The sequence below is a fragment of the Mauremys mutica genome, unplaced genomic scaffold (genome assembly GCF_020497125.1).
Source record: "Mauremys mutica isolate MM-2020 ecotype Southern unplaced genomic scaffold, ASM2049712v1 Super-Scaffold_100434, whole genome shotgun sequence".
NCBI classification, from domain to species: Eukaryota; Metazoa; Chordata; order Testudines; family Geoemydidae; genus Mauremys; species Mauremys mutica.
Genome location: NW_025423340.1, coordinates 29,541 through 52,045, shown reverse-complemented (window position 1 = coordinate 52,045; position 22,505 = coordinate 29,541). Strand labels below are relative to the sequence as shown.

Here is a 22,505-nt window from a genome sequence, read left to right as displayed (position 1 = left end):
TTTTGGTTACTTGAGCACTCTGCTGGGGTGCAGTGACAGTATTCACGGCCCAGGGCGGGCATCCTCCTGGTTATTTAGGGTGAGGGGGGTATCCGGGTTCATGGCCGGGGAGGGCTGGTAGGGGATCTCCGTGACGGTCATGAAGAGATCCTGGCTGTCGGGGAAACCAGCGTTGTAAGCGCTATCGTCTGCCTCGTCCTCCACAAACCCTTCCTCATCTTCCCCGTCCGTGAACATCGTCGAGGAACTGTCCGTCGACACTGTCCCATCATCAGAGTCCATGGTCACTGGTGGGGCAGTGGTGGCAGGCTCCGTAGCGTCCGTTGGCCGCTTTGATTTTTTGGTAGGCTTGTCTGGGGTCCTTGATTTTCACGCGGCACTGCGTTGCATGACGGCTGTATCCTCTGTCTGTATCATGGCTTTGGAGACCTTCTCGTAGGTCTTTGCATTCCGTGTTTTGGAGCGCAGCTCCGAAAGCACAGACTCCTCGCCCCACACACCGATCAGATCGAAGAGTTCCCGGTCAGTCTATGCCGGGTCCCTCTTTCTATTCAGAGATTACATGAACTCCTCTGCTGGAGAGCTCTGCATCGCTGCCGGTGCTGCTGAGCTCGCCCCGATGTCCAACCACAAAATGAGATTCTAACTGTCCAGAAAGGAAAAGGAATTCAAATTTTCCCGGGTCGTTTCCTGTGTGGCTGGTCAGAGCATCGAAGCTCGGACTGCTGTCCAGAGCGTCAACAGAGTGGTGCACTGTGGGATAGCTCCCGGAGCTACTAAGTTCGATTTGCATCCACACCTAGCCTAATTCGAGCTAGCCATGTCGAATTTAGCGTTACTCCACCTGCCGGGGTGGAGTACCAAATTCGAACTAAAGAGCCCTCTAGTTCGAATTAAATGGCTTCCTGGTGTGGACGGTTGAGCGGTTAGTTCGAATTAACGCTGCTAAATTCGAATTAAAGTCCTAGTGTAGACCAGGCCTTAGTGTGAGTGCAGTGATGCTGGGACAAAAGGGGCCATATATCCAGATGCTTATTCCCCCTCCAGTATGGGACTAGCTATTCCAGTAGAAGCACCACTATACCAGCATAACTGTAGCCACCGGAGTGGGGCTGTACCACTTTAACTAGGACTAGGATAGTCAAAGCAGGACACCTTTTGTGTATAGACAGGCACAGAGCTCATGTTCCTGGGGAAGGAGATTGAGCTAAATTGAATATAGGTGTAAGATGCATCCAGATGATAAACAAACAAACACACAAAAAAGCACAAAATTGAAAGACATTATGCACTCAGCATTACAAATAACTTATCAAAACATAATGTGCCACCTTGTGATATTACACTGGTCTGAAACAATGCCATCTTGTGGAAATTTAAAGTATGTTCTATATACAAGTACAATATAACCTACTTGAAATTTGTTTGCAGTGTTGTACATGTGTTTGTCCTGCTGTCCAAAAGCACTTTAAAGAATTAAGTACAAGATAATAGATAATACTTGGTTTAAATGGCAGAAACCAATTATGTAAAGATATTGTATGGTATATAAACTAAAGCACTTAATCATAGTCTGCACTGCTACAGACTAGGGACCGAATGGCTGGGCAGCAGTTCTGCAGAAAAGGACCTAGGGGTTACGGTGGACGAAAAGCTGAATATGAGTCAACAGTGTGCCCTTGTTGCCAAGAAGGCTAATGGCATTTTGGGTTGTATAAGTAGGGGCATTTCCAGCAGATCGAGGGATGTGATCATTCCCCTCTATTCAGCACTGGTGAGGCCTCATCTGGAGTACTGTGTCCAGTTTTGGGCCCCACACTACAAGAAGGATGTGGATAAATTGGAGAGAGTCCAGCGGAGGGCAACAAAAATGATTAGGGGGCTGGAACACATGACTTATGAGGAGAGGCTGAGGGAACTGGGATTGTTTAGCCTGCAGAAGAGAAGAATGAGGGGGGATTTGATAGCTGCTTTCAACTACCTGAAAGGGGGTTCCAAAGAGGATGGATCTAGACTGTTCTCAGTGGTAGAAGATGACAGAACAAGGAGTAATGGTCTCAAGTTGCAGAGGGGGAGGTTTAGGTTGGATATTAGGAAAAACTTTTTCACTAGTAGGGTGGTGAAGAACTGGAATGGGTTACCTAGGGAGGTGGTGGAATCTCCTTCCTTAGAGGTTTTTAAGGTCAGGCTTGACAAAGCCCTGGCTGGGATGATTTAGTTGGGTTTGGTCCTGCTTTGAGCAGGGGGTTGGACTAGATGAGCTCCTGAGGTCCCTTCCAACCCTGAGATTCTATGATTCTATGATAAGGCCAAAATGAGGAAGGAAGAAAAATTAGGGCCCAGAAGATGGGGCCATATGCAAAAATATTTGCTCAGATGCAGACTGCATGCACAACTAGCAAACATTTATGCAAACTAATTATTTGATGATCTGCCCGTGCTGATGCCCAATTTGCTTATGCAACTATGGTAACAGCATACTCAACATAGGCACATGATTGCCTATAGTTTTGCTCAGACACTAAGAGGCATAGGCAAAGGCAGACAGGAGTTTTAAGATGAGATCTGAAAACACATGAAGTACTAATGAGGCACAGAGAGGCTGTTACAGATGGCAGGAGATGCTTAGGAGAAGGCTGTTATGCCAACTGTTGAAAATGTGCAAAGGAATGGAGGAGGCTCATCCTAGATAAGTAGAATAGGAGTACAGAGAGAAGACTAAATTCCCACTGACTTCAGCAGTGCCAGGATTTCATCTACAGTTCCTATCCTCAAGAGCTCAAAATCTAACAGAAGTGACATATGAAGAGGATGAGTGAGAGAGATAATAAAATTAGTCAAATTATCTGTTTCTGTATTATGATACTATAAATTGCATTTATAAATCATAGCACTTTACAGATAAATGATGGCTTCCTGCTGCAAAAGAATTTAAAGTCTAAATTAGTCATAAGACAGCTATGGATAACCAATGGTCAGGGACCATACCTTCATCTGGTTTTGAAGACCCTTAACACTCTGAATGCATGGGATGTTCTAGGCCTTGAACTCAGGCTTGGGAGTCCCCAAAGACAGCTGCCACATCCTGGCCTGCACCCAATATTTACTGAAGCACAATGGGCCAAGGAGTTATTAGGACTACAGCCTTAGCCCAGGCACCATGCACAGGAGCCCTGACTGGAGGATTGCCCAGCTCCACTGATTGGCCCAACTATGTTATTTAAGCCAGAAGGAGGCATAGGAAGATTGTCCAAGCAATACGGTGATTTCCTGTTATGGCTGCATTGGACCTTCTTGTGCCTGCCTCCTGCACCCCACCCTGTTCCCGATTCATGCTCTGTTCCTGGTTCCTGCTTGACCCCTGCCTTCGCTCCTGTTCCCACTGTGTTCCTGCTCCATGCTTGAGCCTTGCCTCTCCTCCAGTTCCTGCTCTTACACCTCTAGCCTCCAATCATCAGTTACCAGCCCTAGTTCTGATCCCGGCCTCCAACTTCTGACCTTGGCTCTGGCATTTGGTAGCTGACCTCAGCTCTGACCATCAGCTTCAATTCCTGGTTCTGGTAACTGGCAGTTGATTCTGGTGTTGACTTTTGGCTTTGTTCCCAATCTAGGTGCCTGCTCCACCCACTAGACCTGACTCCTGCTCTGACTACTAGGCCAGACTGCCTACATCCCAGTCCATAACAATTTGATCTGGAATCTAAATATGTTTAATTTTAAAAAATCCTGTTATAAGAACATTACAGTTGTAAAATAAATTACACCTCGACCCTGATATAACACTGTTCTCGAGAGCCAAAAAAATCTTACCGTGTTATAGGTGAAACCGCGTTATATCGAACTTGCTTTGAACCACCGGAGTGTGCAGCCATGCCCCACCCCCCCGGAGTGCTGCTTTACCGTGTTATATGCGAATTCGTGTTATATTGGGTCGCATTATATCGGGGTAGAGGTGTACTTAAAAACTAGGAAATGCTATATTAAGGTTCCTTGTGCAACTTTAATTCTTCCCCTTATGCATATGTACTATGCAACAATCTTTAATTACATAATCACATTTTTTTCACTATGCTATTAACTTTAGTAAGAATGAGTCTGAGAACTTCTTGATTGGATCCTGTAAGAGAAGTAAACTATCAGTTCTTTCGGGCAAAAGGCCATAAGAAGTTAAGTATGTAGCCCAACTCATGTGTGGCTTAAAAAAATAGATGCCAAAAGAGATGAGCATGGAATAAAAATCTATATTAGATTACAATACATTAAGTCAGAGTAGATAGATAACTGACTGCTCTCCAGATTTAAATACCAGTCTTTGTAGCATATCAGGTTTTTTTGTATTCAACATCTTTTCAAGAGAAAAGTTGGTGCTTTGGTTTTCAGCACTTGCCATTGCTGAAATGGCCATGTTTACGTAAACAATTTGTAATTAAAATTTGTGATATTGAAGAAAAAAACCCACCACATCCACACCCACATATACCTGTTCCTGGCAAACAGCTGGTTGTGTCACCTGACCAAACCCCAGTCAACTGGCAGGTTCGTTCTTCTGATCCAGCAAGCCTGTATCCTTGATTGCAGCTAAATCGGATGGTTGAGGCCAACAGGTAGTTAGTCCCTTCTTTTTTCCCAGTGGTGGGGTGATCCAACCAGCCACAACAGACCACTAAGAAAAGGAGATAACAGCTATCAGGTGAAAGTCTTTTAGTTTGACTGGCACAGCTAGTCCAGGGAGTTGCATGATGATTTTAATATAATTGAAAAAGAGTAAAAGATTTTTTCTTAGTCTAGCAGAGCTAACAAATGGGAGCAATAAACTAGCATGATCAACCTTAACTTAACATGAAGCAGGTGAGTAGTTCCATTGATAGTCACACCCACAACCCCGTTGATTTTCAGTGGATCATGGGTATTTTCTGACAACAAGGTTGTGGAACATCATCATAATTCAGTATTTGCCTGGCAAATACTTCTGATCCCAAATATTCTGGAGGTTGGTATCTATTACTTTGCATTTATTTTTTATTCTTTTCATTATGTAAACTAGAACTCACATAATCCAAGTTTGAAAAGGAAGCTCCGGGTATCACGTGACCCTTCACAATCTGTTTCTACAATTCTTCCATTGTTTCTACAATAGAGATCTAACCCCCCCCTTTTTTTTTAGCTGCAAATGAGCTGATTTACTATGTTGCCTCTTCTTTCTTTGTCTCTCTTTAGAGCTGTAAAAACAATGTATAACAGAAAACTATATCTTATACACAGAAGATACAAGAACACATTTTAAAAATTATCGTATTCTATTACTGAACAAGAGTTTCTGGACTTCAGAAGCAGTAACAGCAGGAGTGAGAGAAACTATGGTGGACAAAATTGTGATTATGTTTAAATTAAATTCTCTTTATTTGGGGACTTGAAAGCCTGTTTTTGGCAAATGTATTGTTACTTAATGAAGACAAAAGTTTAAATTACATATGTAGGTATCTTCTTTGCTGACAATTTTTAACTTTGTCTCCATTAATGCTGCCAAAACGTGACTGTGAACTAGTTGCAGTTGTCAAGAGGAAGAAAAGCAAATATGAACACTAATTGGTCAGAGTGTCCTATGCCATACTGTAAGGAGACTGGGGTAGATTACTGGGGCTCTACTTGGTCCTTTGTGAGGAAATGGTTACTTACTATAACTGTGGGTCTTCAAGATATGATACAGATATATATTCCATGTAGGTATGTGTGTGCTCAGTGCACCAAAGACGGAGAATTTTGTGTAACAGTACCTGTAGGAGGCAGTGCTTAGGTCTTGTGCTCATAGCCCCACCCGTCTGTATGAGGCAACATTGCCTTTCCCCCCCCTCAGTATCTTCACAATGAATGCATGGAGATTAAACCCCAATGCAGAGGATGGAGGGTGGGTTGTGGAATACACATTTGCATCACATCTCAAAGAATCACAGTTACAGTAAGTAACCATTTCTTAGAGTAGATGAAGCCATTTATTTCACTAGGTGACTCACAAGCAGTATCCACAGACAATGGGACTCAGAGAGTCTATCTAAACAAGGATTGCAGGACCACTTTCCCAAAGTTTGCATCAGCTCTGGATGATGCGATAATAGCTTAATGGTTCTCAAATGTATGTATCAAGGATCACGTGGCAGCCTTTCAATATCCAATATTGAGACGTCACTTAGTAACGCTATTAACGTAGCCTGCGCTCTCATGGAATGAGCTTGCACCTGCTGAGGAGGCGTAGTCAAAGCTATTTCATGTGCTGTGCTGTTACAGGATTTTATCCACTTAGAGTTTGTTTGTGAACAGACTGCTTGCCCCTTTCTTACAATCCGCATATGACACAAACAAATGAGGCGAAGCACAAAACGGTTAATTCCTATGCACGTAGGCTATACATCATCTGACATCTAATGTGTGGAGATGCTGCCCCTCTGGAGATGAATGTAGTTTCAGAAAAAAACAGGTACATATACTGCCTGGTTCAAATGAAAGAGAGACCATGTTAGACAAAAAAATTGGGTGCGGCTGTAAAGTTACTTTGTTCTTGTAGAATTGTGTATAAGGAGGCTCTGGCATCAGCGCCTGCAACTCTGTGTCTCCTTACGGATATTATGGCCACCAGGAACACAGTCTTCTGACATAAAAGAGGAAAGGGACAAGATGCCAGAGACTCGAACGGAGGGCCTATCAACACTACTAGGGCTGTGTTAAGGTTCCACAAAGGGACTGGCTCTAGGACTGGAGGATGGCAACGAAGAAGCCTTTTTAAGAGTCTTGCTATCATGGCACTGGAAGAGACTGATCTTCCATGAATGGAGGGATGGAACGCTGAGATCACCACCAGATGCAACCTCAATACGCTAAATGCAAGGCCTGATGACTGAAGATACAGCAAATATCCAAGATGTCATAGATAAAGGCCAGTGGTGGTTGAACTCCAAGGGCCAATGACCACACAGAAAACTGCTTCTGTTTCCCCAAATAGGCCATTCTGGTAGAGGGCTTTCTGCTATTGAGTAGAATGTATCTAACAGCCACCAAACCTTGCTCTTCCACCTCATTCAACCACGGAGCAGCCATGCTGTGAGATGCAGGGAACTGAACATGGGATGCAAGGTGCAACCGTGATTGTGTGTGAACCAGTCAGACTGGAGAAGAAAGGTTATGGGAGGCTGAATCAATAGCGTGAGGATGGAGAACCAATACTTCCTCGGCCACATCAGGGCAATAAGGATGAGCTTGGCCCGATCCGCTTTCAGCCTGAGGATGACCTGTGGAATGATTGGGATCAGAGGAAACACATACAGCAGAGCCAAATGCCAGCTAAGATGAAAGGTATCAGTCAGCGATCCTGGAGTGGTACTCCCCAAGATCAGAACAAACATGTCCATTGTATCAAACAGGTCGATTGTCAGAGATGCATTGGTGATAACAGACCTGGTTGGTGAGGGCTGGGCAAAGGGAACGCCTTGATGTACATTCTCCTGAAGCGTCCACAGCTGCAAGGAGTCAAGGGCCAATGGAGGGAAGTTGATCAATCTATCCAAGGGATGAAGAGATGGAGGATAAACTGTCCTAAGCCACATCTGAAGAGGGCAAAGATGCAATCTTACCAATTGGATCATCTGCGTGCAAGAAGACATGTATCCCAAGAGCCTCAGGCACATCTGAACTGTTGTGGAAGGCTGAGACTGCAGATCTAGACAAAAGTGGCAACTGTTGGTTGGCAAAAACACTCTCAAACTTGTAGAGTCTATTAGGGCCCCAATTAACTCGATTTTCTGAGTGGGAACCAACACTGACTTTCTGATATTTAGGATGAGAGCCAGATGGTCAAGTAAGTGCAGTGTAAGGTGTGTTTGAGAAAGTACTTCCTCTCTGAACCTGCCCCTCACTAGCCAGTCATCCAGATATGGGAAGATATGGATTCCCTTCTTTCTAAGGTATGTCATTGCCTTGATCGTACATCTGGTAAAAACCCGGGGGGCAGAAGAGAGGCAAAAAGGAAGCACTGAAAATGGCACTCTGCCATGAGGGAACTGGAGGAATTTTCTGTGGCTCAGCAAAATCACCACATGAAATAAGCACGCTGAAAGTCCAGAGCAACAAACAAATTTTGTTCTGAGATAATGCAGGGATGAAAATTGATACAGTGGCCTTCGGAACCTCATGTATCTATTTGTTGAGACTGCAATGGTCAAGAATAGGTCTTACTTGTCCTTTGGATTTGGGAATCAGAAAGCACCGGCAATAGAAACCCTGACCCTGGTGTTCAGGAGGAACCTCCTCTACAGCTCCCAAAGCCAGTAGGGACCGGACCTGCTTGAGGAACAGTATCTCATGAGATGGGTCCCCAAAGAGGGACAGGGAGGTGCAGAGAGGAACTGGACAGAATAGCCCAATCTGACAGTGGTTTGGGCTCAGCTGTTGGTGATAATCAAGCCTCAAACACTGTGAAAGCAAGCCAGCCTGTCCCCAAATGGAAGGAACAGGGTAAAGGCAGAAACAACTGAACTGCTCTAGACTAACAAATCAAAATGGGTGCTTGGACCTGAGTGTCTCCTTCTCTGGGATGTATGTCTCTTTCTGGGGTAATGCAACTGTTTTAGGGGAGTGAAAGGCTGCCCAAAGGTGCATTGCTGACAGTATTGTTACTACTGCTGTTGTTGACCACCATAGTGATGCCTTTGCACTGATGGTGTATACACCCCCAAGGAATGTAGGGTAGCCCTAGAATCCTTGGAAGAGTGCAGAGTCTTAGCTATTTTGTCCAAAAAGAAGACCTGGCCATTTAAGGACAAATCCTCTACAGCCTGCTGCATGACAGAAGCAATGCCCGAATTCCGCTGCCAGGACACCCATCTCATGGGCACCGCTGGGGCCATCACTGTGGCTGAAGTGTCTCTGACATCCAGCGTGGACTGTAACCACTTCTTGGCCACCAAGACACTGATGAACGCCTGAAATTCCTCTCTGGTCTGCAAATTCCAGCTGGTCTGCAAATTTAGAAATAGCCATCCTATTCACAAAGTCATATTTGGACAATAATGCCTTCTGGTTCACAATCCACATTTGCAGAGAAGAGGAGCTGTAGATCTTTCTACCCATTAAGTGCATCCTCTTAGAATTCTTGTCCTTAGGAGTGGACTTAAACCTGGCCAGCTGAGCTCTGTCATTCACCATAATAACAACCAGAGAATTAGGGACTGAGGGGGAATAAAAGCCCTCAAATCCCTGCACTGGGACAAAACAGCATTTCTCCAAACGCTTTGCAGTAGGTGGCACCGAAACTGGCATGGTCCAAAGAACCTTTGCAAGCTCCAGGAGCACATCATAAATAGAAAGGACCACTCTCCCAGTGGCAGAATATCCAACAATTTATGGGTATTCTCCTGGAGGAGCTCCGCCTAGATACCCAGGGAAGCAGCCATGCACTGCGAATGGTCCTAGTAGGCCTTGAAGTCCTCAGACTTTGAAGGAGAGCAAGAGCTGGGCACCGCTGAATCATCCTGGGATGATAAAGAGGCAGTTAAACTACACTAGGACTGAATCCCATTCTTATACTGGCAGACCTGGATGGGGCAACTATGGAGGCTCTGCCAGGAGAAGGCTCAATGGTGTCTGAACCTGTGGTGGGTCACTGGCCCCTGTAACTGACATGTCCAGTGATCTCACCTTAAAGTGAGATGTGGAGTGGGACCTCTGCAGCTGAGGAGTGTCCCATGGATTCCATGAAGGCCCCTGGGCATAAGGATAGTGCATTGGTGGCCCGTAGGCACCAGTCTAGGGGCCCCCATCATAACCGCAAGACAAGTGCCAATCCCAGTACTCATGATGCTCCATGAATGGCCTTCAACATGGGCCAGGAAATGGAGAGCAGGAGGAAGAACATCCTGAACTCAACACCAAGGAGTCTTGGGTTTCTGGGGATAAAAGCGAAGCCAGCCCTGAGGGTGCAAGCAACCGGTCTGATTAATCCGTTGCACAAAAACAAGAGACCGGCACTGACAGTGGAAATGGTACTGCTGACACTAAGTGCGCCTCTGTTGTTTCTGGTGCCAGGAATGTTGTCATCCTAGAAGTCAGCAGTGGTACCAACATAGCTGATGGTGCCAACGCAGAGGGTGGTGAATGCTGCCACGGTAACACTGGTGTTGCAAGATGCAATGCCAAGGAGTTTCCCGGTACCAAGGAGATCCTTTTCACTGTGCCCAGAACCAGCCTCACTTCCACACTCTGCAGCAGGGAAATATCAGGATACAGTGTTGACAGACCCAAAGGTTCAGCAGCCTGCCCGGCCAATGGTATTTGTAAACAACATAGCCCTGGCAAAGCACTGGATATGGTCCGGACAGAAAGGCAGAGGAGGTCCATTGCCACCTGATACACTGCCAGAGTGGAAACAACTGGTAACAGCATCACTGTTGTTGGTACCAGACTCAGTGGACACTCTGAGGCCAGAACCAGAGTCAACAGTACAGGGTCTCTGACCTCCATACACAGTACCAGGGATGGGATGGAAGGACTTGCTCCATCCAGTGTGCCAACATTAACACCATGCCAATTGATACTCTTTCTGGTGGGCACAGAAGAGTCGCCATGAGATCTGGAGTGGTCTCAATTAGTCTTATCATAGAATATCAGGGTTGGAAGGGACCTCAGGAGGTCATCTAGTCCAACCCCCTGCTCAAAGCAGGACCAAACCCAACTAAATCATCCCAGCCAGGGCTTTGTCAAGCCTGACCTTAAAAACCTCTAAGGAAGGAGATTCCACCACCTCCCTAGGTAACCCATTCCAGTGCTTCACCACCCTACTAGTGAATTTTTTTTCCTGATATCCAACCTAAATCTCCCCCACTGCATCTCGAGACCATTACTACTAATTCTGTCATTGCTACCACTGAGAACAGTCTAGAGCCACCCTCTTTGGAGTAGGGTAGTTGAAAGCAGCTATTAAATCCCCTCTCATTCTTCTCTTCTGCAGACTAAATAATCCCAGTTCCCTCAGCCTCTCCTCACAAGTCTCCTAACCATTTTTGTTGCCCTCCACTGGACTCATTCCAATTTTTCAACATCCTTCTTGTAGTGTGGGGCCCAAAATGGACACAGTACTCCAGATGAGGCCTCACCAATGCCAAATAGAGGGGAATGATCACGTCCCTCAATCTGCTGGCAATGCCCTTACTTATACATCCCAAAATGCCATTAGCCTTCTTGGCAACAAGGGCACACTGTTGACTCATATCCAGCTTCTCGTCCACTGTAACCCCTAGGTCCTTTTCTGCAGAACTGCTTCCTAGCCATTCGGTCCCTAGTCTGTAACAGTGAATGGGATCCTTCCGTCCTAAGTGCAGGACTCTGCACTTGTCCTTGTTGAACCTCATAAGATTTCTTTTGACCCAATCCTCTAATTTGTCTAGGTCCCCCTGTATCCTATGCCTACCCTCCAGCGTATCTACCACTCCTCCCAGTTTAGTGTCATCTGCAAACTTGGGGCACTCCACTTGATACCGTCTGCCAACTAGACATGGAACCATTGATCACTACCGATTGAGCCCGATGATCTAGTCAGCTTTCTATCCACCTTATAGTCCATTCATCCAGCCCGTACTTTAACTTGCTAGCAAGAATACTGTGGGAGACCATATCAAAAGCTTTGAATAACACATCCACTGCTTTCCCCTCATCCACAGAGCCAGTTATCTCATCATAGAAGGCAATTAGGTTAGTCAGGCATGACTTGCCCTTGGTGCATGAAACCTTTTCCTGAGTACACTCAACGGGGAGCAGCTCCTCTGCCTCTTCAGAGAGGCACTGGCTCAAGAATGCGAAACTGCAGCACTTGCAGAACTCTAGGGTAAGCTCTGATCTGATGCAGGCCTCAGTATCAAAGCAGACACTGCTTTAAGTGAAGGTCCCTAGCCACCACAGTCCATTTTGTGAACAATTTGCAAATTGAACACCACTCTTGGACATAGGCCTCGCCCAAGCACATGAAGGACCGTGTGTGGGGATCATTGTTGGGGATTGCTCCCCCATATGACGGACAATGTTTAAACCCCAGTGAGGGTATTACCTAGGAAATACTTAACTAAATCTAACTAACACTAACTAAGGGTACTAACTAAACATAAACAATAGCGTAAGACACTGGCTGTGCTGCCTCATTTAGCCAGGGGAGTGGCTGTGAGCATGAGGTGTGACAGCTACCTCCTACAAGGCTAGGCAAAATTCTCCAGCTCCAGCATGCTAGGCATGCACACATACCTAAGTGGAATACATGGCTGCATCTACTCTGAGAACATCATGAAGCTAATTACATGGTGTCCCTGCACTTTGTCACAGGGCCCTTGCAGATTGGCAAAGGAACTTTGGCTAACGCATGTCCATATTTGCCTCTCTTCCGCCAGAGGAGAGGGAAAGGTGCATTTTATTAATATTGTTGGCACAGTGATGAGTCTTACATGTTTATCCTTAATTTTGTGGTCCTTCTAATTTCTTGAGGAGGGGACCTTCTCAGTTGTGAGCCAGTCTGCTGAGAAAACTCTCTCCGGCTTTCATGAGCCTCACCCTTGTCCAATAATTTGAGCAAGACATGATTGTTGAGGTAGCCAGGCATAGCCCATTGAGTGTTTGTTATAAAGATTAAAAGCTTGGCACTTCCACTTTTCATTTCTCTTTTGCAAGGTTTAGCTTCAGCCAGCTATTTTTTTGATCTAGGCACTGATCTTGCTTAGGCATTTGAACTGCTGGAAGACTGTTCTCTGAATATGTGGTATGATGGAAAGAAGGGGTGTCAGCTATGTACTAGTGGCATTAGAGGACATGGTATCTCACAATCTACTTTACTGGGGTTACCCAGATTCCCAAATTCAGGAAAGTACCTAAGTTCATGTTTAAGTGCTTTTCAGAATTGAGGCCATAATAAGTAGGGTGGGAGAGAGCACCAAACCTTGAACTTCACAAATGTAGTTGCAGTTGCTCAACACAACCGTTTGGGACTATTCTGAGAGGCAGATTGTGAACCAATTCCAGACATTTTTGCTTACTCCTGTCATGTTTCTGGGGACTCCCAGTAGTATCTCCAGGTAAACTGTGTTAAATGTTGCTGAGGGATTCAGAGATAGGATTATGGAGGTTTGTACTCTGCCAGGAGATCAACTACTTGCACAACCAACACTCTCTCCGCCAGATACTGGTCTAAAATCGGACTGAGAAGGGTGCAGGATCTTGGTGGACATGAGGTGTAGCTGGAGACTGTTATGGATGGTTCTTCATCAACTTCTTGCTCACCTGGCTCAGGAAAAGGAGTTTAGAGACACAGTGTTTACTGTTGGGGTTACTTGCTTCAAGAGATGGTTTCCTCAGCACTGATCAGACTAGAGCAGGGGTCGGCAACCTTTCAGAAGTGGTGTGCCGAGTCTTCATTTATTCACTCTAATTTTAGGTTTCACGTGCCAGTAATACATTTTAACATTTTTGAAGGCTCTTTCTATAAGTCTATAATATATAACCAAATTATTGTTGTATGTAAAGTAAATAAGGTTTTTAAAATGTTTAAGAAGCTTTATTTAAAATTAAATTAATATGCAGAGCCCCCCCCCCCGGACTGGTGGCCAGGACCTGGGCAGTGTGAGTGCCATTGAAAATCAGCTTGCATGCCATAGGTTGCCTACCCCTGGACTAGAGTGTGTTCTCTCAAAGGAGTTGACTATAAAGGTTAAGAGGGCTCAGATACTCAGGACATGATAGGGCTAACCCAAATCCCATATTGTTTGAATTTCCTGTAGTATTTCAGGGACTTCTTGTTGTATAAATAAGCTGAGGTCTGACAAGGAGGCTATTGCATACTTTGCATGCAGTCTCTGATCCTGGGACCCAACAAAGGCCATCCCACAAGAATTGGCAACACAAGAAAGCGCAGAGATGAGAACAGGAGCTAAAAGGGGAAGGGTGGGGAGCATATCGGTGGCTCACTATGACCCTAAGAATCCCTGAGTACCAACTGGCAAAGGGTTCACTGTTGTGTAACAGCCTGACAAACAACAGGCCTGACAAACTCACTACTCCTAGCACGCATGGTATTTATCCATAAATGATCTCATGTGAAGTCTCATCCTCAATCTCATGAGGATGATCTCATCCTCATTATCATCATGAGATGCATGTATGGATGATATTTAAGGAGTTGTGCATATATTCAGAAAATATGTTTAAATGTCTGTCACCAAAGAGAAAAATAGGTTTCTTCCAGACAGGAGATAAGGTGTGTTGTCTGTCAAAATGTAATTTTAACTAATGTAAACTGGCACAATGGAAGTCCCATTTTCATGCAAAATCAACAAGGGAATGGGAAGTCAAGACACCACAGGCTGACCCACAGAAGATTGCCCTGTCTCTGGGGGAAACAATGAACTTTGGGAAATAAAAGATGAAGGCAAAAAAGACACCCTTTTAACCTGTACTTGAGGAAATAAACGGACTGTATGTTTATATTAATGAAAATGGGATATCAACCAGGCTTGGTTGGAATGCTGCAAAAGATAGCTGGGGTGAGAAACTTCCTTAGACTAAAGGTTTGCCTGCTAAATTAAGTTTTATTCTCTAGAAAGTGTTATGATTTTGTTTTACACGTAACCTGTTTCCATTATTCTTACTCACGAGCTCTTAAATCTTTATGTTTTTGATAATAAAACTTATGATTATTTTCACTATAAAGATAACTCAGGATCAGCTTCTCATATAACACCACAGCACTAAGTTGAATAATCAAAGCTGGTGTATATCCTGTTCCTTTGAAGACAGCTGACCTGGTAATTCTGTGAGTGTTCAGTCTATAAAGGGCTGAATACCAGAGGGGACATGTCAAAGGGTCTCAGAGACTGGGGTTAGCCTGCAAGACAAAGTAAGGGATGGCATAGGCTAGAGGAAATTGTTTGAGTAGGAGCTAACACCCAGATAAGCAAAAGCAATTCTCCCTCTTGGTGGAGGCAAGTAGGTTAGTGACTCAGTGCTGGGCACCCCAAGAACCATCACACACACTTCATTGTTTTCTGGTATTTTTTTCTAGGGAGAGGTCTTTTTTCCTTCAGGCAAGACAAGTGAAGGTGGGGCTCATGATGGAGGAAGGGGTGGAAGAGTTCAGAGGCTGTAAATCAATTTACTTTGTACCTGTTCAGGTTTTCACTCAATGCACAGAGGGTCTTGGTACAACAGATAGAAATTTCCCTTGGTGAAAACATCACTACACTTAAATCCTCAAACTCATATGTAGTTGTCCAAGTGATGATTAATATTCTGAAACCCTGCACAGAATGCTGTGGTGTTAACTAATGGAGTGCTCTCACCCCTATGCACTGCCCTGTTTAACACTGCCTCACCTGGCTGTAGACTCTCCACCAGCCACTTGTGATTCTGATGGGATACTCTGGTGGAATTTCCCACCTTGAGACTTCTGGTTGTAAGGACATCAAACTTGCAGAAAGGGTCAGAATCACAGAGCAGGGTCATCTCCTTCACCAGGAGGTCAGCAGGGTCTTCATAAGGAGAAAACACTGGTATGAAGGCAGAGTTGTGCTTTGCCACATAGAAGAAGTTGTTCAATAAGAACTGGGTGTCATAAGTAAAGAGGGAAGTTTCATTTTTGACAACCCCTGAAGAAACAAACAGAGAGATGTCTATGCATATGTTCATAACCAATATAATTTGGAATGTGCATTCCCTTATTCCCAAAGGTACTATCTCAGCATAAGTTAAACACAATGCAGTTTCAAATATGCAAGGTTGAGACTGATAATGGAACTGCTGCCAGAGCTTTAAAAATTGGTTCTTCTATCTCATTTTATGTTATGTAAATGTATAATTAGTCCACTGATAACAGGCACTGTAGTTAAGTTTATCGAGTCCCTTTCTTTCAACACTTCCTATGTGCATTATCATTAGGAAAAATTCTTCTTTGGGACTGAAATTTTCTAGGCTTGATATTGATCCAAAAATATATATTTTGAAGGAAGTTTAAGGCAAATCTTTTCAGTAGTCAAGCTATTGGAGAGTGGCAAAAACCCTATCATTTGTATTTAAAAAAATAGCTGAATAATTACTCAGAAATGTTCATGTTTCAGTAATTAGTTCTTGGTGGAGAGTCTGAGCCTATATCAACCAGAGATTCACATGTACATTTGACATGCTTCTGCAAACACTGCTACCCACCTTCCCAGACTAACACCATATTGTGCTACAAATTTCATAGATCAAAAATTTAGAGACGGCATAGACCTGTTACATCCCATCTAGTCCCTCTCCATTCCAATACAGGATTATTCTCTTTTGTACATTTATTATTATAATTATCTGTATTACCATAGCACCTAGACTAGTTTGGGTCAGTCCAATTTTGAAAAAGTTGATGTTCCTACCATTTTCCCAAAGAAATTATTGCACAGGTTATTAGATACCTGGTGACACCATGATGATATCGTGAAAATATGTTAGATAGAACAATCCAAACATTAAAAAACAAACAAACCAAAACCTTCCTTGCAGTCATTCCTAATCTTGTGCTTCCTGGGTGTCCCTCGTCTTAATTTTTGCATTTTTTATTGGAAGCTTGTTGAGGTAGGGACTGTTCACTGTGGGTTCAGTGCTGGAATCTGGCTGAGCTGTGCTTGATACAGGAACTGATGGATGGCAAAGAAGGGGGGAGGTATACACCACCGTTTTGCCCCTGATCAATCCTTAGAGAAATTTAGAGCAGCCTAATTTTGCATGTTGGAGGTATGTGGCAGATTATTTGAAGTTAGATGAAAACAGCCTCTCTCACACTTTCTTACCTAGCATAAACTGCCTGTTTTCTGTCCAGGAGTTTGGCAGTTAGCACAAATGTCCATGCTTGCTAAAACTCTCTCAGAAGACTATATATCTGAATAGAAACAACACATGTATCCTGGAGATCACAGCACTATTGTGACTTCAGTCACTTCATGCTGGCTCCAGTTGGACACCCAACAGAGAACTTTGAAAAGCTAAAATCAAAAATGCATTACAAGCTCCATTCTGTGATAAAGAAAGTGTAGGAGGCCTTACCTTCTTGGCTCTGGGCCCAACACATGTGAATGTGAACTTCATCCACGGGAGTACAGGAGGCCCTACCTCTCTACTACAGGCTGCTCAAAATGGATTTGTTCTCTTTGAAGATGGCTTAATTTTCTATGCTGCAAATAATACGTGGTTTTGATTTTCTGAAGCTATTTCATGTAAACCTGAAAATGGAGTAATGGGCCAGGAAATTACTTACAGTCAGCTCCAAACTCAAACAACTGCAGAGGGCTGGCATCAGATGACATGGTTGTCCCATTTTTGAAGGTATACTCATCCCTTGGATTATCATTCATTACCCCCAAGAGACCCTGTGTGTGATTGTGAAACTCCACTGGCAACAGGACTGTCAGGCTCAGAAATCCTCCCCTTCCTCTTAGTTCCATACCAGCCCCAGAAGAGAACATCACGGTGATGTTCTGATCAGCTGTGGAATAGAGAAAGAGGCCTATAACAAAGAGAGAAAACATGTGATGATACATGACACATACTTCACGATATAGTGGCCACATAAAGGTTCCCTGACTGAGGGAAAACTGCAAGTTTCCCATTAAACTTCCACTCATATTTAGACTGCTATTAACAGCTTTCATAGAGAATCAAGTGATCATAATGCCAGTCATACTGCAGTCACATAAATGCACTCAGTGCACATTTCCATGCTCTATTTTTGAAGAGGAATAATTGAATGTTACCATGTGGCATGTTGTGAGAATCCATGTGAGAGAGAGAGAAAAAAGTTAGCTAGCCATTATATTTTCACAGGCTAAATTGACCCTGACCTAATAGGCAAAGGAATAGAGGGAAGGGGAGTAAGGAGCTTTTATTCCATTTACCCCTGACAGAGGGGCTAGGGAAAGTCACGATCTGTTTCTCCATGTACCGTTGGGGACACAAATCACCTGAAAGAATGGGGAGGAAGGGGAGGAGTTGGGCTATGGCCCCATCCACATCTCCACTAACAGGGGAACTACACCAGCCTTTTGGATAGTGCAACCATGTGCATTCTTCCCTGCATTTCGGGGAGCTCAGGGAAGGGCTGTGCCTCCTGAGGCACTACCCTGCCATTACACACCCTGGGGTGGAGTGGCATTACTTCCAGTGTGGGCCAGTGGCTAAATACCACAATCTAGACCACAGCGTCTTAATGGAGAACCATAATATGCATCAGCTTCTCCCTTCACCAGCTCTTTCCCTTTCCCTTGGGCCACTCTAACCAAGTGCCACCCATAATGTAGAGGGAGTCACTGCTATTGCTTAGAAGAGGCACCATAGAAATACAGGCTGGGATTTGCAAAGAAACCCAATGGAATTAGGCACTGAACTCTGATTTCAATAGGATGTGGACACCTAAATCCCTTAGGCGCCTTTAAAAATCTCAACCATAATGGATATTTACACAAAGTGCTGCTGTACTGACCCAATCCTCAGCACTTTCTTTGAAGGGATTCTTAACCCTGGTGCCTGCACTTCTGCTCAGACCCATGCCTCTCCTGTCATCCTCTTGCACCAGTTAGGCTAAGGAAATGCAGATAAGGAAGATAATTCCATTACCTATGATAGTGTCCCAGCATAGCTGCTGGGATCCTGTATGTCAGCTATTTTGCCCCTCATGTCATCACTAGAATCACACCTAGATTCACCATTCAACCTGGAAACGAAGGCAGGAGCTGGAGCAAACAAACATCTGGGCTGATGTTTAACTACACTGGGGCCTTGTAGGAATACAAGTGTGATTGGAGCAGAAACACTATAACCACCCTTTTCAAGGTTGATATCAATGTCTAACCTTTCAAATCCATCCAGCTTTGCTCAGAGAAACTAATCACTTCCTTGTTCAACAGGACCTCCAACATCCCAGAGTGCTCTGAGTTGCGTACCTCAATCACATCAGAATTATTCTCCTGTATGGCCACTGAAGACAAACCTGTCACTTTAGCCACAGTGCCTTCCAAACAAAAACAAGTCCGATTAAAAACATTGCCCCAAGTCCCTCTAAAGTAGATGTTAATTTTATGATTTTTACTGTCATAGTTTACATAGGATAAATATGAATAATGGTTCTTTGGGGTGGATTGTAACGTGTATAGATTATATATAAACCTCTCCCTTCTTACCCATTAACATCATGTTGAGATTGCAATATTGCACTGAAAAAGTCAGGAAATTAAAAAATCCCTCACTCTAATCTCAAATTCCAGGGGATAACAACAAGAAGAGTAATTCCTGTCCCTTATATGTGCCCAGTCTTGTGAGTGAAGCACACAGCAACCCAGGATAATGTCATGGATGTCATGGCAGAAATGGAAAATTAGTTAAGAAAATAAAATGGTTGACAAGGTTGAGGGGTGAGCCAGGTCTAAGCAATTCGTCTCAGAATCTACTACAATAGCACCCAGAATGTTTTAAGTGCTCTACAGACTTTCATAAAAATAGTGCCCCCTACCCCCACCAGAACAAGCAATCTAAGACGACAAACAGGCATTAGAAAAGGTTCAGAGAAAGGCAAATTAAATGATTAGGGGTTTGGAACAGGTCCCATATGAGGTGAGATTAAAGAAGCTAGGACTTTTCAGCTTGGAAAAGAGGAAACTAAGGGGGGACATTATAGAGATATATAAAATCATGAGTTGTGTGGAGAAAGTGAATAAGGAAAAGTTATTTACTTGTTCCCATAAGAACTAGGGGCCACCAAATGAAATTAATGGGCAGCAGGTTTAAAACAAATATAAGGAAGTTCTTCTTCACACAGCGCACAGTCAACCTGTAGAACTCCTTGCCTGAGGCGGCTGTGAAGGCTAGGACTAGAACAGGGTTTAAAAGAGAACTAGATAAATTCATGGAGGTTAAGTCCATTAATGGCTATTGGCCAGGATGGTAAAGGAATAGTGTTCCTAGCCTCTGTCAGAGGGTGGAGATGGATGGCAGGAGAGAGATCACTTGATCATTACCTGTTAGGTTCACTACCTCTGGGACACCTGGCATTGGTCACTGTCGGTAGACAGGATACTGGGCTGGATGGACTTTTGGTCTGACCCAGTATGGCTGTTCTTATGGCCATTCTTAAATTCTTATGGCCAACAGGAGGGGAAGAGATACAGTATTCAAGCAAAGTGCTCAGAAATGATGGGCCACATTTCTTTAGTTCCAAACAAAATGGAACATGTTTTTAATGTACATACTTGTATTTAGATTATCAAAACAGTTGTAGGTTTTGCAGGGAGCACTTGAGTTTGATTTTGGGGGGGGAGTGAATGATGGGAAGGGAGGAAGACAGGAGTGGGTTAAGGGAAAGAGGGAGGATAGAAAGAGTTCTGGCTTTCAAACAAACATAAAACTAAACCAAACCCAAAAGATGATTTGTCTTCGTTGCTTGTTCTTTCCCCAACTTACCATTAAGAGGTCTGGCAGGTTGTGTCCTTCCTTGCACTCTTAAGGTTGTCAGACTGGACTCTAGCAGTGTGTATTCACCTTGTCCTTTGAATGTGATGTTAGCCCCATCGAATGTGAGGAAGTGAGGATCCCCAAAAGCAGAAGCTGTTTTACATACATAAGTTTAAATAATAAAAACCAAAAACCCCACAACAATTATGTGCTCTATGGCTCACAAGATAAACACTTAATTTTTGTGAGGCTTCTGAGGACAGCAGTCATACAGAGAGAAGAAAACATGGAAGGATTACAAAGGGAGTGTTTCCCAATGCCGCTGGTAGCACCGGAAGGGAGTAACTGCATGGCATAGGGCCACGGCCCAGAATTCAGACAGCACAGATTCCATCACTGCTTCCATTCACTGATACTCAGACCACGCACCTCCTCACCATTGTTAGTATGGCTCTGTCTGATAAAGGCATAACATACTCCTTAGGAAATCATTCATTCTACCACCCCTGGTGCCACTCCAGGGTGTCACTGCAAATAGAGACTAGACACATGCATTTTTACCAATGTGCGATTTAGATCTGACCAGATTATGTCTCAATGACTCAACAGTAAACATGTTAGTGGCCAATCCATGCTAGTGCTGCAACACTATTGGTGGCGCTGAACCAGTGTTAGAGCAACAGTGGGAGAGTTCCTAAAATATGCTAGCTAGACAAGGCTTTGATATGTATTGAAAAAATATCTGAATTATACTTCACATTCAAAGAACGACAGTCTGTTGACCTCTAAGAGATTGTGTGAAACAGATGTGACCTGGAGAGCTTGCAGCACCGGGCGATCCAAGTCAGCCAGTAACACCAACAGCCCCAGGGACAACCGGTAGTCCTGGGAGAGCCAGATGAGCCAAGAAACATAGGAGAATTTGGAGACAGAGGGGAGCTGCCAACAGTAGGAAATGAAGGGAGAGACGGAAGACTAGGGAGAACTGGCCCTAGCGGGAAGGTTGATTGTACTAGGAGAGCCAGGAATCCTGGAATTACCAGCTCCCCCATGTCATCTTCTTAGCTGGGTCACCTGTGAACCTTCTCCGGTTATACACTGGTCTCTGGTAGTTTCCCCCTGCCCTAAAACAATCCCAACTCCCTGTTGTTGTTTCCGTGTATTAGGGAGAAGGCAGGATTTGGCAGTGCAAGGGAGAGCAGGGCAGGTTAGTGGGATAAGAGTGGACCAAGGCCAGGTGAGATGCCAGTCATTCCTCCTAATTTTATTTTTAACAATGTTATTAATTATATTCATATTGACAACAATATCATACTCATTGTGGTTGCATAGAAGCCCCAACCAGGAATCAGAGCCCCATTGGGCTGGTCACTGCACAGGTGTGATTAAAAAAAAAAGACAGTAGCCAGGTTAGCATATGGCAGAAGGGAAGAGATGGAGACAAACAACTGAGCAAGAGAGAGAGGGGAGGGAGGACTAAATTACAGTGAGATGAGGAGGGGAGGGATAGCCTAGTGGTTTGAGCATTGGCCTGCTAAACCCAGAGCTGTGAGCTCAATCCTTGCGGGGGCCATTTAGGGATCTGGGGCAAAAATCTGTTTGGGGATTGGTCCTGCTTTGAGCAGGGGGTTGCACTAGATGACCTCCCCTTCCAACTCTGGTATTCTATGATAAGTAGTAGCAGTCTCAGCACACCAACTGTCTAGCCATTGTCATGAATTGTCATAAGCAACAGCCCCTCTGTTCTTTCTGGCATAGCATCCACTGATGGCTAAAAGCCCTGGGCATTTAGCTAATCCTTAGATAAATTCAACCTGGTGATTAGCCAGGCTCCTAAGAGCTACTGAGGAAATTGAGAGTTCAGGATCCTAGAGGAGTAGAGCAAGTACAATTCTTGCCCCTGACAGTTCTTCTAAACTGTTTACCATGGCAGTTGTTGGCAAATTTTAGACTGGCACATTGGACTCCCATCCATGACATCACTTCTGAGAATATATAAGAACATAAGAAAGGCCGTA

At 44.3% G+C, this 22,505-nt stretch overlaps 1 protein-coding gene across 11 annotated transcripts in view; it reads right to left on the bottom strand.

Annotated features, from left to right (window-relative positions):
• The window catches only part of SUSD2 (sushi domain containing 2), an 81,970-nt gene that overhangs the window by 32,464 nt on the left and 27,001 nt on the right, over positions 1-22,505 (bottom strand). For 4 of the 11 annotated variants that reach the window (XM_045001351.1, XM_045001353.1, XM_045001355.1 and 1 more), the window contains 5 exons: positions 20,497-20,640; positions 18,893-19,051; positions 17,303-17,551; positions 15,390-15,662; positions 4,481-4,663 (listed from right to left, as the gene is read on the bottom strand). In XM_045001351.1, coding sequence (XP_044857286.1) covers positions 4,481-4,663; positions 15,390-15,662; positions 17,303-17,551; positions 18,893-19,051; positions 20,497-20,640 — 1,008 coding nt within the window. Of the gene's footprint in view, positions 1-595; positions 647-4,480; positions 4,664-15,389; positions 15,663-17,302; positions 17,552-18,892; positions 19,052-20,496; positions 20,641-22,505 lie in introns of those variants that run through there. The other 7 variants (XM_045001360.1, XM_045001359.1, XM_045001361.1 and 4 more) reach the window with 6 other exon arrangements.